The sequence below is a fragment of the Eriocheir sinensis genome, unplaced genomic scaffold (assembly GCF_024679095.1).
Source record: "Eriocheir sinensis breed Jianghai 21 unplaced genomic scaffold, ASM2467909v1 Scaffold68, whole genome shotgun sequence".
NCBI classification, from domain to species: domain Eukaryota; kingdom Metazoa; phylum Arthropoda; class Malacostraca; order Decapoda; family Varunidae; genus Eriocheir; species Eriocheir sinensis.
This window is the reverse complement of record NW_026112031.1, coordinates 929,250-946,219: the sequence shown is the minus strand read 5'-3', so window position 1 is coordinate 946,219 and position 16,970 is coordinate 929,250. Positions and strand designations below refer to the sequence as shown.

Genomic DNA, 16,970 nt, shown 5'->3' with positions numbered 1-16,970 from the left:
GACGAAGAGGGAAGAGCTTCACTGAAAATTCCGCCGTCAGCTGTCTCGCGCCCTCACCTGTGCCGTGGAAAGTTCAGTCCCGAATGAATCTCGTCAGGCCGAGCGGTTAACTCATGACCTTTCCCCTGACGTGGCCACCTCAAGGTTCCAACACTTTTCCTTCTCGCCTTTCAGCTTGGTACATTAATCTATCCTTCCTCTGCCTTTCTGAGGGTGTCTTTTTGTATGTTAATTCTAAACTTAATTTTCCCTTAATTTCTAAGTCCTAACGTATAAATATATATAAAAATAGGGATCCGGCTGGATTTATATCAGGGGTGCCAACCCAAGCTGTAGTTCGTATTTCTCGCTCTCTTCCCTTATCTACTTATGACATATTAACCTCTACGGGTATTGTTTCGGCTGAGGAGAAACTGGATCCGGTAAATAGCCATGGCCATGTACAAGGGATTATTCCCAATTTTCCCAATCGGCTTTTAACTGGCTTCTGCGGTGTTGGTATGCCGGCAGGTACGTTACATTATGAATATAAATATAATTTTCTTCCTCCTTTGATGACCCTTAATTCACGTTTAAGATAAATTAATATTTCAGTTTTTTTATTATTCCATGTGTGTGTGTGTGTGTGTGTGTGTGTGTGTGTGTGTGTGTGTGTGTGTGTGTTTGTGTGTGTGTGTGTGTGTGTGTGTGTGTGTGTAGGGAGGGCAAGGTAAGGTTTGGGGCGTATATAATTGTTCTGCGCGTTGCCTCGGTGCTCACCTCCGTCACGTTGGTCCCTGAGCCGGTGGTTGGTGAGAATCCAGTACCCACAAAAAGTGACGACACAAATCAGCAACAAATAAATAATAGGAGCAAAACAGTTTCATCCTCACACTACTCAGAAAAGGAATATGAGCAAGTGTGGCACGATAAGCGTCCCGTTGAAAAAACACAAACATTGGCAGCAGCGACTCTGCAGGAACGACGAACACGACCCGCCCTGGTGACAGGACGGCCAGCACAACCAAGAACTCCTGATAACAACTACCACTGACGGGGCTCTAGAGGCTGTGGGTCCACAGCCTAACTAGCCCCATAAAACACCCACGAAGAAGAAGAACACGACAGGCAGTGTGTGTGTGTGTGTGTGTGTGTGTCATCTCCGTGCAGGGTCGGGCGGCAGACTCACCGCCACACACCCACAGCTTCCTGCCAGACACTCACCACCATGACAGCCTGAACAAGGCCTAGCGGGGCATGCCTAAGCCTAGGTGAAGCTGATCCTACGAGGGGAAGGTAATGATGGAGTGTGTGACCGGCATGGCCAAGACGCCCCCCGGCCCTTGGTGTTCCTCCAGCATCACACCCGCCGCCCCGCGGGGCTGCTGGGCACCTTACTGAGGTGCCTTGTACTACTGCTCAGCTTTTTACATGACCATTCCTGCAGAAACAGTTAAATGGGTGCCTGCTGTTCCTGTTGAGTGGGTGGTGCATGACACACGCCAGGGGTCAAGGGGGAACAAAGGTAATGCCCCCTAAGAAGGTGGTGTGTCAGATTTGGATATTTCAAACTAACTCACCTGGTTTACTCACCTGGTGGGCTTCCAGACCCCACAGTCCACATGATGACGAGGGGAAGCCAGCACTCTGCTGATGCGCCAGCTCTCAATATTTAATTACATAACCAAAACAAATACTAATGAAAGAGCTGGATAGTCCATCATATGCAGTCAATTTGTAATGTAATTTATACGATTAGATGTAGAGCTACAGTCCATTTAATGATATTCCAAAAGTTTGTCCCCAAGATGATGAGCTAGTGCTGATTTAAATAGAGGTAGAGACTGGAGGGTGACTAGGGATTCAGGGAGGGAATTCCACAAAGGAATGCCTTTGACACTGAAGGACCTCTTCCTTAGTTCAAGCTGGGTCCTAACATGTGCTATTTAGTGCTGGTGGCCTCTAGTGGGTAGATCAGGAGTTAGAACAAAAAGGTCTGAAGGGGAGATTGCACATTTGTTATGAAAGGTCTGCCAGTAGGGTTGACGGGGACAAAGCCCCACCCAGCAGGTGATGTTAAATTTGAATAGATCTGTTAAGTTTAGTGGTGGGGCGCTGTGCAATAACCTGCACAGTGTTGTTCTTCAGTAAATATCAGCAGTGCAGTGCTCAGTCTTGTGTAATATTGCACTCATGCCGGTGCACAAGTGCAAAATTACTAGTTACACCTGCACAGCTAAATTACCTTGATCTTGATTTATAATACACAGGGCACCCATTCAGGTGCATAACATGCATATTTGTGTTGGCTGTTGGGGGACGGGGGAGCCGGGTGTGCAGGGGAGGGAAGTGAATCAAGTGTAATTGTTAGTGTTGGTGTGTTGTGGTGACAAGTGAGTGTGTAGTTGTTTTCTGAATGAGTCTATTGTACCGCAGTCTAAAATCTGTTGAGGGAGGCTGTTCCAGTCACACATGGTGCGTGGAAAGTATGAGTGCTTGTATGCGTCATTGTTAGTGTGATATGTTTGGTATTTATGGGTGTGTGTGTTATGAGTACGTTGACTGTTTGCATTGTGTAAGTTTGTGTGGGTCAATGTCAGTGTGAGTGTCTGTGATCTTGTATATCAGTGTAAGTCTGTGTGCTTGTCTGCGTATGTGAAGAGGGTCCATGTTTATCTGTTGTTTGATCCGTGTTGTGATGCCAGACGTTCAAGTGTAATTGTTTGTAATGAACCTTGCTGCCTTGGTGTTGATTTGTTCTAGCTTATCAATGTTTCTGTGTGTGTAAGGATCCCACTCCGTGGAGCAGTATTCCAGTGTTGGTCTCACAAGTGTGTCATAAGCTACATAGTGCTTGTGCAAGGTCCTTTCTTGGTTGCAATGCCTACCACTTGTTATTGTATATTATTTTTGATAAATTTTTGATATGCTTTACAAGGGTATAGATATTGGTTATCATGTCAGGCTTTGATGGGTTTGTATTCACCCTAGAAAACATGGAGTGGCAGCACACGGGGTAATTTTTGATAAATCCCTGTGATCCACTTTGCAATGGTTATAGATATTGGTTATTACCTATCTGTTAGGCATTTATCCCCACAATAATGTGTCCTCAAGGCTCTGTTTTGTGACACTTGAATTTCTACATTTAAAATTATTGAAAATGACCCCATATCAAAAACCTTGGGCAAATATTGCCTCTGAAATAAATCTTAACCAGTTGATGAAGGTGAACCTTTGTGTTGCAGGATGACGGAAGACACGCCCCAGAGGAAGACGTCAGCCAGGAATCCCTGCGCAGTCAGCCTCTTGCTGGGGGTGCGGCAGCGGCAGCAACCGATGGCAAGTCTGGAGAAGCAGGTGAGGCAGAGGTTGAGGCTGGGCAGCTCTGGTCTTTGTTAGTAGGTCAGGAAAAGGCAGAGGCCAAGGGAGTGAGAAGCTCTTTTTCTTTTTTTCCTTTGTCCAGTTAATGAAGCAGCTCAAGGGGAAAAAAGCCCACTATGCATTGCTCCTGTAAAAGTAGATAGAAGTGAGTGGTCTGGAGAGTCAGTTACAGGTGGAGAGGTGTCTTGATATTCCCTCATGAAAGAGTTCAAGTCATGGGCAGGAGGAAACACAGACAAAGGAAGCTTGTTTGTTCCAGAGTGTACCAGCAAAAGGGATAAAGGAATGCAGATGGTGGTTTACTCCTGCATAAGGGATTTGTATAGCATAGAAATGAGACAGAGTAGAAAGTTGTGTGCAGCTTAGTGTGAATTTTTTCCCCTTCATTACTAGGCGGCATTAGATGTCCAGGCTTGAGGGACAGGAAAAGCAAGATCCCTACCATGCAGTACAGTTTATGTGGCATACCATATTGAAATTGCTACATTTGACACATTTTGTCAGTAAGATACAATCTGATTGACCGATTAGGACCCACACACACACACACACACACACACACACACACACACACACACACACACACACACACACACACACCAATCCACACACCTCACCATATGAGATCAGGAGGGTAGACTGAAAAGGGTGTGGCGTTTGAACACTAAGCACTAGACTATTCTCTCTTCTAGTTTGGTCCTGAGTTAGTTATAGTGTTGTGTCTGCTGGTTATGACTCGGCAGTGAGGGATGAAAAGGCAAGTCCTGCTCTCTCAGTCTCTCTCTCTCTTGGCCTAAAGCCGTACTAAAGTCTGTTCACTTAAGTCCGACCCAAGCTGACAACATAAACTTAAGCGTGTTTGCAAGCTGAGCGCTGACTGGCTGCTGCTGTGGCTTCCAAGTTTTCTTTAACCTGTTTGTGTTTATCTCACGCAGCACTTTCTGCTAATCTGCAGTGTGCTTATGACCACGCTTAGGTTTATGTTGTCAGCTTGGGTCAGAATTAAGTGAGCAGACTATAGTTGTGATATATAGGAATTGAGCTACACTTGTGGGCTCTTGTGTATGTCCGTTAGGGTGGAGGTTGTATGTGTGTGTGTGTGTGTATTTACCTAGTGATATACAGGATGGTTTACACTGGCCCTGTCTCCAAATTTCAGTTTATCAAGTTTAGCTTTAAATTCATGAATATTTTTCGCTTGAGCTCAATTTTCTCTATTTTCAAGGTCATTCTAAGTCACAATGTATCTGTGTGTGTGTGTGTGTGTGTGTGTCTGTGTCTGCCTCTGCTTGTTTGTCTGTTTTTTGTATGCATTTACTTAGTCATAGTATACAGGATTTTAACTAAGCTTGTGTTGACCTGCCTCCATATCTGCTTTCATACAACTGTACTTACTTTTATAAATTCATGGATGTTCTCAGCTCTGTCTCCTCATCCAGACACTTGCCAGCGTGAATAACTCCAGCAGGGAAGTCAAACCTCATAATAATGATGATGATAATAATACTAATACTAATACTAATACTAATACTAATAATAAAAGATGGTATATATATTTTATTTTACTCAACTGTATCACAAACTTCCCATTATGAACCACTCTTAACAGGGAAGCCAAACACAATAGTAATAATAATAATAATAATAATAATAATAATAATAATAATAATAATAATACAGCATATTTATTATACTTTATTTTACCATCTGGCATTTCAGGGTGAGATGGAGGTGTGGCCAGGCCTGTACACACACCTCACCTCCCAGCTGATGGCCCTGGCGTGGGGCAAGGTGGTGCTGGTGCTGGAGGTGTGGCCAGGCTTGTACACACCTCACCTCCCAGCTGATGGCCCTGGTGTGGTGCAAGGTGGTGCTGGTGCTGGAGGTGTGGCCAGGCCTGTACACACACCTCACCTCCCAGCTGATGGCCCTGGTGTGGGGCAAGGTGGTGCTGGTGCTGGAGGTGTGGCCAGGCCTGTACGCACACCTCACCTCCCAGCTGATGGCCCTGGTGCGGGGCAAGGTGGTGCTGGTGCTGGAGGTGTGGCCAGGCCTGTACACACACCTCACCTCCCAGCTGATGGCCCTGGCGTGGGGCAAGGTGGTGCTGGTGCTGGAGGTGACCAGTCTGACCTCACCCAAACATTGTGGCAGGAACTGAGCACCACACATCCACACACTGGTATGCATTCTACCTCCCTATAGAATTCAATTGGGAAAAAAAAATTGATACATCACTGAAAACTTGAAAAAAATATTGCACAGAAATCTAAAAAATAGCTTAGACAATTATTATTACATAGCAGGATGATAGTAATATTGATAATAATAATAGTAATAATAATAATAATAATAATAATAATAATAATAATAATAATAATAATAATAATAATAATAATAATTAGAATGGTAATAAGCAATCCCTGTTGTGTGTGCAGGGTGGGTGGTGCCTGCCGTCCAGGCCAAGAGTGCCGCCCACACCCTCAGTGCCTTGCTGGGCCACCACTGCCCCCCTGCTGGACCCCCCTGCAGCCATCACCAAGGTGCCTGATAGCTGTCTGTCTGTCTATATCTTTCTGTATCAATCTGTCCATCTCTATGCCTGTCTATCTATCTCTGCTTATATCTGTCTTTATCTATCTATCTATCTCAGTCTGTCTATATCCATTTATCTATCTCTCTGTCTGCCTTATCTCTGATGCAGGATTTATTGAACTGTTTTGTTTTAATATTGTTTTTGTCCCTCTTTTTTATTATTATTATTCTCCTTACTTTACTGTCGCTGTCTATTTTATTTTCCCTATCCATGTCTGCTCATTAAGAGGAAGCTGTTTGGGCCTGTAGCATTGTCTTATTTTTCCTTGATGGCCTTTCTTGGATCTCAGAAACAATGTCTTTTTCCTATAGTTAACCTGCTCTTTTTCTCAACATTGACCTTCCTCTCCCTTCCCTGTCCTCCCCAGCCTTCAGGAGACACTGCTGAGCCTGGTGTATGTCCAGCGGGCACACTGGCGCTGCTTCCAGTACCAGGGGTCCTTATGCCAGCAGGAGGTGCGGGGCGAGGCTGACCCCAGCACCTTCACCCCGAGCCTCTCCTTCCAAGGCCTGGTGGGTGTCTGGCCCTTACGCCTCCAGACCAGAGACACCATGCAGCTCCTGACACCACAGACACAGCAGCTCAGGGAGAGGATTGGTGAGAAACTGCTGCAGCTGAGGAGGGAAGGTATGTAGGGAGGAAGGGAAGGAAGGGGAGGAGGGAGGGGGAGAAAGAGGGAGAGGGACCGGGATGGAAGAGGAGACCGGAACAAATGGAGGAGAGGGAGGGAAGGAAAGACAAGGGAAGGCCAAGAGGAAGAGGGAGAGAGAGAGGAGGGTTGAGAGGGAAAGAAAAGGAAGCAGGGAGGAAGGAGAGGGAGGCAAAGAAAGGGAAAGGAAGGAGGGAAGGAGAGTTAAGGGAAGGGAGGGAGTGAAGGAGATGTGAGAGGTTGGGAACATTAGGAAATGCCTTTGTACTGCAGTGGACCAATAATAATGGCTGAGGAGGAGGAGGAGAAGGAAGAGGGAGGGATGTACACCTTTCATAGGAAGCTCAGTCACAGCAAACAGGAGTCACTGAGGAGCTCTGTGCCTTGTCTTCAGAGGCCGTGGTGCTGAGTGAGTCTCCGAGGCTGTGTCTGGTGTGTGACGAGCAGGTGGAGCAACACGCAGCCTTACGGAAGGGTAAGTGCACTACACACTAAGGTGTTTTTTCATTCACAGACAAAACATAATGAAGATAGTCTAAGTACTCTGATGTACCCGAGGCAGCTCTTGGTACCTGCCAGAGTTTTTACCTCAAGAAGACCAAGTTTCCCTCACATATATATCTACTTGGACCGAATTTCTTGTCCACACCAAACCCACTGAGGCAGCACATGGCATCTTTTTACCAGAGCTTTTACTTCAAAAAGACTCAGTTTCCCTCACACATACCATTTATAGAGGACTTCGTGGTGCAGTGGTTAGCACACTCGGCTCACAACCGAGAGAGCCCGGGTTCGATTCCTGGGTGGAGTGGAAAAATTTGGGCGGCTTTACCGATACCCCACGCCCCTGTCCAGCCAGCAGTGAATGGGTACCAGGTATTAATCGGGGGTTGTGTCCCGTCTCCTGGGATCTGTTCCCTTCTCCTATAATTCCTTCCCTTCTGTCTCTCTCTGGCATATGACCACAGATGTTGCACCGACTAAACGAAACTTTCCAACTTTCTGCATACCATTTATTTATTTTCACCCAATTCCTTGTTACATATGTCACCCATTCAGGCAGCTTTAATACTCTTTACCAGAGCTAGAAGACAAAGCTTTCCTCACTTATCTAACCAACACTTAACCACCATAACTTTGACCACACATAACCCCTTGAGGCAGCTTTCTACCCTCGTACTAGAGCAACCTTTTTTACCAGACAAGTTTCCCTCACACCACAACACACAGAGGTACACACTAATTCACCCTCTTTCCCCCTCTCCCCCCCACACAAAGGGAACATCCAGAGCAGCCAGAGTGCATCCAGTGGGTGTGGGAGATGCTGGGGCGTGCCGGGGTGCTGGGACGAGGCCAGCGGCTGCAGGTGGGTGGTGGAGGCACTGTCTGTATGATGTGTTTGTTCATGTTTATGTCACTGTTCCGTCGTTCACTGTTCCGTTGTTTACTTCTCCTTGTTCGCCTTGCTTAGTATGAGTCTCCCTTCACACCTGCACTGGCTAACACCTGTATAGCCACCCATAGTAAAGCATAGAGGGTATGCAGCTCTCTCTATTCCTTGGACCTGCTTTATAAACATGATGCAGTGTCAGCCAGTAGGATCAGTTGGGTTGAGTTGAGGCAAAGAAGTTGTTCTCATTGTTGGAATTAGAATTGAGGAAGGAGAGAGAGAGAGAGAGAGAGAGAGAGAGAGAGAGAGAGAGAGAGAGAGAGAGAGAGAGAGAGAGAGAGAGAGAGAGAGAGATGATGATGATGATGATGATGCAAAACAGATTCTGGATAAAGGAAGGAGAGATGGGAGAGAGTAAATGAGAAATAGAGAGATTTATAGATGATGTCAAAGAGATATTGATAAAGAAAGAGTCTAATCCTAATCTAACCCTTTTCTCCCTCCCTCTATCCATCCTTGCACAGCCTCGGTGGCCCAGCATGAGGAGGTGGAGCTCATGCACAGCCAGGAACACGTGGCCTTCATGTTCAGCCTCCAGGCCCAGCGAGAGGAGGAGCTGCAGACCCTTCAGGAGAACTACAAGTCTGTCTACCTCCACCCCGCCACCAACGTCTGTGCCCTGCTCTCGGCTGGCTCACTGCTGCAGGTACGAGGGGGAGAAAGAAGTACCATAAGTGCATGTAGGAGAGAGTAATGTTGTGTTCACATTGGTAGAGAAAGAAGGAGGAGGAGGAGGTGTGTGAGACAGGAGATGAAAAGGAATGGCATTGAGTCACTCCTCTAGTCTCTGCTCATGGTTGGGTCTTTAGATTGGAGGAGGAGGAGGAGGAAGGAAAAGGAGGAGAGAAAATTATAGTAAAAGCCTGTAATAGAAAATAATGCTGTATTCAAATTGGAGGAAGAAGAGGATAAGGAGGAGGAGGAGAAAGAGGGAGAGGGAGAGGGAAGGAAGAGGAGAAAGGAAACAATGGAAGAGAGGGAGGGAACATAAGAACATAAGAACGCAGGAGTCTACAAGAGGCCGGTAGGCCTGTACGAGGCAGCTCCTTTGACCCTAAGCTCCCGTGTATCTAACCCCACCTAATATCGCTGTCCATGAATTTATCTGGTCTATTTTTTAATGTGACAATTGTATTGGCACTCACCACATGACTGCTAAGCCTATTCCACTCATCCACCACCCTGTTAGTAAACCAATTTTTGCCTATGTCCCTGTTGAATCTGAATTTATCCAGTTTAAACCCATTACTTCGTGTCCTACCCGGTTCTCTTACCAACAAAACCTTATGAATGTCTCCCTTATTAAAGCCCTTCATCCATTTATAAACCTCGATCATGTCTCCACGCACCCTTCGCCTTTCTAGAGAATGCAAGTTTAACTGTTTGAGTCTTTCCTCGTATGGCAAGTTTCTCAACCCCTGAATCATCTTAGTCATCCTCCTCTGCACCGATTCTAACATTTTGATATCCATTCTATAGTAAGGTGACCAGAACTGAACCGCATAGTCAAGATGAGGTCTAACTAATGCTAAATATAGTTTGAGGAAGACTTCGGGGCTTCTGTTGCTTACGCTCCTTATGTTGCTTACGCAAGGCAAAGAGGAAGAGGGAGAGAGAGAGGGGGAGGGAAAGAAAAGGAAGCAGAGAGGAAGGGAGAGGGAGGTAAAGAAAGGGAAAGGAAGGAGGGGAAAGGAGAGTTAAGGGAAGGGAGGGAGTGAAGGAGATGTGAGAGGTTGGGAACATTAGGAAATGCCTTTGTACTGCAGTGGACCAATAATAATGGCTGAGGAGGAGAAGGAAGAGGGAGGGGTGTACACCTTTCATAGGAAGCTCAGTCACAGCAAACAGGTATCACTGAGGAGCTCTGTGCCTTGTCTTCAGAGGCCGTGGTGCTGAGTGAGTCTCCGAGGCTGTGTCTGGTGTGTGACGAGCAGGTGGAGCAACACGCAGCCTTACGGAAGGGTAAGTGCACTACACACTAAGGTGTTTTTTCATTCACAGACAAAACATAATGAAGATAGTCTAAGTACTCTGATGTACCCGAGGCAGCTCTTGGTACCTCCCAGGACTTTCTCTGCCTCTGTGGTGGATAGTGGAGTGTTTCCCATGTGGTATTAGTGTGCTGGATATCCCTTCACTGGTAGCCTGGTAACATACACTCCCAGGACTTTCTCTGCCTCTGTGGTGGATAGTGGAGTGTTTCCCATTTGGTATTAGTGTGCTGGATATCCCTTCACTGTTAGCCTGGTAACATACACTCCAAGGTCTTTCTCTGCCTCTGTGGTGGATAGTGGAGTGTTTCCCATGTGGTATTGGTGTGCTGGATATCCCCTCCCGGGGTGCAGGACTTTACATTTTTCTTCATTGAATTGTAGCAGACATTTTCGTTCCACTCCTGTAGCTTGGTGAGGTCTGTCTTCTGGCTGGAAATCTACAGCCAAGGGGTTAACAAGTGTGCTGCACCTTCATGGGACCAAGTTCCCCTTGACTCTTTTTTGGAATTACTTTTACACAGACATTGTTGCAGTTTGAGAATGCTGCTCACTGGTCGCTTGCTTCATGTCCTACTCTCTGACCCTCACCGGACCTGCCTTTGACGTGAGGGCTCTTCATGTCCAAATACTATGCCTAGATAGATAGATAGAGAGATAGTGTGATAGGTAGGTACTCCCAGTTATCTCCTGACATTTGCTGTATTACCTTTCATGAATTGATAAGTTTATCTGTACTGTGTTCATTGACCTGGTAGTGAAGATGTCAGATGGAGTCTTTCAATGCTGCATCTTTTAAGGTTAATCAGATGATGACAACTATGAGCCAGGTGCCCAGAGTTTGTTTTTTCCCAAATAAATGAACAGCTATTTCGAGAGAGGTTGTTTCCCTCAACAGACAGGAACCATTCAGGAAAAGGGAGAGAAGGAAGAGAGAGAGGAAAGAAATGCAATGCAGTTTGCTTACTGTGAGACAAACAGAATAAATGGACATAACAACAGCATCACCAAGGTTGTATTAAAGGGAGGTAAATAGATAGAGTCCATCCTTTCTCCCCCCAAAAATACATAGACACATTACATGGACCAGGAACAATTTTGGCACAATATTTTACTTATCCATAATTGCCTAAGTGGCCAAAAGAGAGATCAGTTTCAGAAGGAGAGGTGTTTTGATTGTTCTAAATACCTATTCAAACACATGCTAACCAACTTGAAATAGTGCTCCAGCCCTCACTTGGAAAGAAAGGAAGGAAGGAAGGAAAAGGAGGCCTGGAAAGATGGTAGGAAGGAGGAGGAGAAAGAGGAATAATTAAATGGAGAAAGAAGGGAAGAGTCCAAGGAATTTAAGGAAAGAAGGAATGATAAAAGGAAACTAGGCTGTCAGAGAGAGAGAGAGAGAGAGAGAGAGAGAGAGAGAGAATATATATATATATATATATATATATATATATATATATATATATATATATATATATATATATATATATATAAACCCTTGATTCAGCTATTTTGCCATCCTGTGTCTTTCCTCCCAGCTACAAATCAGAAAATTGACCCTCGAGTGCTAAGTCCTCTGAGTATTTTTCTCCCTACACTGGTGCTGAAGTATTGCATTTTCATTCAGTCACAATTACCTGACACTTTTTTCCTGTTATGATTCCCAGTGATCAATGTCTAGATCCACACAGCCCTGTCCAGCACATGAAGGTTCACCCTGCTATCCAAGCTCCCAATGCAAGAATCAGTTATGGTCCTCAGCTCTGGTATTTCATCGTCCAGTGTCCTTCTTCCCAGCCACAGTTCAGGAGGAAGAAGTCGTGTTTACTAAAGCCACAGTGTTTTGCTTGTGTTGTTTCAGAGTGGCATGGGTGACACAGAGGCTCTCACTCAGGTGGTGTTGCCCGTGGCCTACCAGTTCAACCCACAGCTGGTCCTGGTCACTGCCAGCCTTGATGTTGGTGCAGGGACCCACTTGGAGGTTGGTGGATGGTGTCACTATCTGTATGACTACCTGCTGCTGCCTCTTTCTCTTTTTCTGCCACTATCTGTTCAGTTCAGTTCAGTTCTCTCTCCATAATTATATTTTCAGTTCATGGTCGGGAGTTTTGGCTTCATAACAGCACTCCCTAGTGCAATCCTTCACTGTTTGGGTTTCTTGTTTTCATCTCTTTATTCCTTTAGTGTTCTTTCTTATCCAAAATTTCTGTATTGTTCTTTTTGCTTTTTTTATTTATTTATTTATTTATTTTTATCTGCCTTAATAACACATCTTCAGGGGCTGCCATGTGTATGCAATGAAGCATTTTGTAGTCTCCTTATATTGTATCCTGGTGTATTGTCATCTCAGACCATTGCATTCCATAGTGAATAACTCCCTTCCTCTTCCTCACCCCCATTCCTCCCTTCATGCATCTCATACCTAAAGTAACACACCCTAACCATTGCATTCCATATTACAGGACTCCCTTCCTCTTCCTCACCCCCATTCCTCCCTTCATGCATCTCATACCTAAAGTAACACAGCCTAACCATTGCATTCCATATTAAAGAACTCCCTTCCTCTTCCTCACCCCCATTCCTCCCTTCATGCATCTCATACCTAAAGTAACACAGCCTAACCATTGCATTCCATAGTGAATAACTCCCTTCCTCTTAATCACCCCCTTTCCTCCCTTCATGCATCTCATACCTAAAGTAACACAGCCTAAACATTGCATTCCATATTACAGGACTCCCTTCCTCTTCCTCCTCCCTTATTCCTCCCTTCATGCATCTCATACCTAAAGTAACACAGCCTAACCATTGCATTCCATATTACAGGACTCCCTTCCTCTTCCTCCTCCCTTATTCCTCCCTTCATGCATCTCATACCTAAAGTAACACAGCCTAACCATTACATTCCATATTACAGGACTCCCTTCCTCTTCCTCCTCCCTTATTCCTCTCTTCATGCATCTCATACCTAAAGTAACAGCCCCACACGCACTCCCAGGTTGCCGCGTGAGTCCCGATTGCTTTGAACATATGATGGCCTTTCTGTCTGGCCTGGCCAAGGGCCGCATGGTTCTGGCACTGGAGGGCGGCTTCAGCCTCAACACCATCAGCTACTGCATGACGCTGTGTGCCAAGGCCTTGCTGGGGGATCCGCTGCCCCCCCTTGAGCCCCAGCTGGTGCCCAACAAGAGTGCCGTGCAGACCATCAGTGACGTCAGCCGTACCCACAGCCGCTACTGGCCGGCGCTCTGCTTCAAGGTGAGTGTGGGGATCTTTAATCCGACCACTGCAATTGGCACGGATTTGGCCTTCACTGGTAGCCCGGTAACATACAGTCCCAGGTCTTTCTCTGCCTCTGTGGTGATAGTGGAGTGTTTCCCATGTGGTATTGGTGTGCTGGATATCCCCTCCCAAGGTGCAGGACTTTACATTTTTCTTCAGTGAATTGTAGCAGACACTTTTTGTTCCATTGCTGTAGCTTGGTGAGGTCTTCTTGTAGGAAATCCACAGTCAAGGGGTTAAGGCGCAGGACTGGTGAAAGTTATCCTTCATGTCCTGCTGGTGTGTTCTGTGCCTGGTAGTGTTGTCAGCACATAATATAGAAAGCTGCCTCATTTCCAGAACTATATATTGGACATGTATTAGTTATTAGATCTCTCAAAACATTTCTTCAGTTCTCAGTGGCTATAGATATTGTTGTCGTCAGACAGTAAGAAGAAAAACACATTATCCTCTCTATGTTTTGCAGTCTTTTCTTGTGGTTTGAGTCCTTGTGGTGCCTGACCCTGGGCAAGGTTACTTTCTTTACTGCCCTCACACTGCTCCTTGCCTCCCTGGAGCAGAGTCAGGGAGAGGTTGTCTACATCTACCATCAGTATAATAGCCTTGGTGATTAGTAGAAGGAGATAATAGGAGGAATAGAAGGTTTATTTTGATTTATATTAGTTTTTTTTTCATACTCTCTTCTTCCTTCTCCTCCTCCTCCTCTCTCTCATTCTTCCTCCCTCTCTCTTCCTTTCTTCCTCCCTTTTCCTCTCCTCTCTCTCTTCCTTCATTACATTCTTCACCCATTCCTCCTCTCCTCTCCCCTCCAGGATTTATACCTCATCCAAATCTCTCCTTATGTTAGAATCGCTTCTCTTTCCTTCCCTCCCTCCTCTCCTCCTTCTCCCTCTCCCTCCCACTCTCTCTTCCATTCCCTTTTTTATCCACCTTTTCCCTTCTCTTTCCTTCCCTCCCTCCTCTCCTCCTTCTCCCTCTCCCTCCCACTCTCTCTTCCATTCCCTTCTTTATCCACCTTTTCCCTTCTCTTTCCTTCCCTCCTCCTCTTTCTCTCCACCACTCTTTACTTCTCTCTCTTCTCTCTCCTCCCTCACTCTATCTCCCTTGGTCCACTCTGTTTTCTCTCTCTCCTTCCCTCTTCTTCCTCCTCCTTTTCTAGATTTGAATAGTAATATGTTTTAATGTATTGCAGAAAGAAGAAGCAGAAGAAGAAGAAAAGGAAGAGGAGGAGAGGGTATATGTGTGTGTGTGTGTGTGTGTGTGTGTGTGTGTGTGTGTGTGTGTGTGTTATATGGACAGAATTTAAACTGATTTCTTTCAACATATATTTTATTATTATTATTGAAAGACAAACTTCTCTTCTTCACTTCCTCCTTCTTCTTCTTCTCTTTCATCTTCTTCTTCTTCATCTTTTGTCGGGGTTCTGATAGGAAGAGAAATAATAAAAATAATGAGAAAGAATTAGCTCTATAGAGAGAGAAAGAGGGGGGGGGGACCCATATATGTGTCTGTGGGGGGTTGTCAACATACTGTGGGGGTCATCCTGTGAGAGAGAGAGAGAGAGAGAGAGAGAGAGAGAGAGAGAGAGAGAGAGAGAGAGAGAGAGAGAGAGAGAGAGAGAGAGAGAGAGAGAGAGAGAGAGAGAGAGAGAGAGAGAGAGAGAGAGAGAGCACAGCCTTCTGTCTCTTTCTCTTCCTTCTCCTTATTCTTTCTCTCTTTCTACTACTACTACATTTCCTCAGTAGTTAGTTAGTCAGTCAGTCAGTGTGTGTGTGTGTGTGTGTGTGTGTGTGTGTGTGTGTGTGTGTATCTCAATCTCAGAAGTGCCTCCATCTGTCCCTGTTCTGGCACTCTTGCTCTTCAATTCCTCTTCTTCTATCTCCTCCTCCTCCTCCTCTTCTTCTCACTTTCCCTGACAGCCCTCCCTGAAGCCTTCCCTCATACACTCTCTTCACAAACCCATTCTCATCACGTGTCCAAACCATCTGGGCGCAGCACACTCCACTTCTTTCGCTGCCACACCCACACCAAACCGCTCATACACACTTCATTCTGCCTCGTCCTGACACACCACACACACCTCTTGTATAACACCTTTCCACTGCACGTATTCCCCCTTGCTCTGCTGGGTGCCATGTACAGAACTTGGCTAAAGCTTTTCCCCTCTTGGCCTCCATGCTCACACTTCTTCCCTTCATAACTCTGCCCTTCGCTGCTCTCTTCCTGACCTCACCTCCCTGTGGATCTGGCCGCCCTAAACTCATCTGTATTCCTGCACTATTCACTTCTGCTTTCCCTCCCACGTTCCCATTCATTACAGTTTATTTATCTCCTCATTCCCTCTCACTAGCACTCCATTTCTTGTTACAATTGTCACTTTTCTCCCCTATTTCTCTCCCATTTATCCTGGTGTGTGTGTGTGTGTACCTCCTGTAATAATAAAATAATGTAGGAATGCTCAATAAAAATAAATTACAAATATATATTACTATTATTATTACCATTGTTATTATCATTAACCCAAGAAGGAGGAAGAGGGATAGAGAGAAGGGAAAGGAAGGAAGAGGAGGAGGGAGGGAGAGGAAGGAGGCAAGAGAAAGGGAGGGGTAGAAGAGAAGAGAAGAAGGGAAGGGAGGTGAGGAAGGAAGAGAAGAAGAATGAAGGAAGGGAAGAAGATATGAGAAAGGAGGAGAGATGGAGGAGGAGGAGGAGGTCATAATCTATCTTCCTCTGCACCGTGAAGCTAAAAGAACACTTCTTATGACCCTCCCTGCCCTCCTTTTTGGCCTTTGGGAACAGCTGATGTGCGGGGCAAATGCTTCCGACCTTAGGAGGGAGGTGAAAGGAAGGAGAAGAACTAGGGAGGAGGAGATAAAATGGAGAAGTGGAGGAAAAGGGGGAAAACCAGCGGCAAAAAGACATGAAATAATGACAAGAAATATCAAGGAAAGAGAAAAACAAAAGTAAACAGGAAAATAACAGGTTAGGGAAATAAAACAAGGAAAGTAACAAATAAAAAAGTTAAGGAAAAAAAAACAGAAATAAAACAAGAATATTAAGAAAAGGAAATAAAGAAAAGGACACTGGCCGAATCACTCCCCCAGCCGCCCCTGAGGCCTTAACACACACACACACACACACACACACACACACACACAGTAATTCCCTAAACAGACTCCACATTTACTGGGCCAATGCGACATGTTTTCAGCCCCCAAACAGCCCCTTCCAAGCCCTCTAGTGTGCCCAGACCTTCCAGTAGAGGCCAGGGCAGCTCAACAGATTAGCCCCAGCCCAGGGACGGGTTTTAATAACACTAACAGACGTATTTTGACAACAATGACAGTCACCAAGAACCTGTAGAGTGGACAGGAGGAGGAGAGAGGAGGGAAGGAAGGGAGCAGAGAAAGAAAACTTGAAAGAGGAGGAGAAGGAAGAAATAATGATGAAAAGATGGAATAAAAGAAAGAGAATAAGTGGAGAAAAATGAATAAAAAAGAAATTGTGGTATTTTTTACCTTTGTTCCTAAGTCTTCTTCCTCTTCTTTTTCTTCTTCTTCTTCATCTCATTCCATGGAAGAAGTAAAGTTGAATTAGTATTCGCATACTAAAAATAAGAAAACTGTGTTTCCCTGCCTCCCT

The 16,970-nt window shown here is 45.4% G+C and overlaps 1 protein-coding gene and 1 long non-coding RNA gene across 2 annotated transcripts; both read left to right on the top strand.

The window, feature by feature from the left end:
- The first annotated feature begins 584 nt into the window (after window positions 1–584).
- LOC126993817 (uncharacterized) lies at window positions 585–5,188 on the top strand. Its single transcript, XR_007748300.1, has 3 exons — window positions 585–1,381; window positions 3,228–3,339; window positions 5,083–5,188. It is a non-coding gene; the product is annotated as an uncharacterized LOC126993817 (long non-coding RNA).
- A 482-nt stretch (window positions 5,189–5,670) lies between these two features.
- Window positions 5,671–14,777, top strand: LOC126993816 (uncharacterized). Its single transcript, XM_050852961.1, has 8 exons — window positions 5,671–5,676; window positions 5,802–5,906; window positions 6,334–6,586; window positions 7,003–7,083; window positions 7,887–7,974; window positions 11,911–12,030; window positions 13,045–13,304; window positions 14,521–14,777. Exons 1-7 carry the CDS (start codon window positions 5,671–5,673, stop codon window positions 13,070–13,072), a joined length of 681 nt encoding a protein of 226 aa, XP_050708918.1. The 3' UTR covers window positions 13,073–13,304; window positions 14,521–14,777.
- Window positions 14,778–16,970: the final 2,193 nt, after the last annotated feature.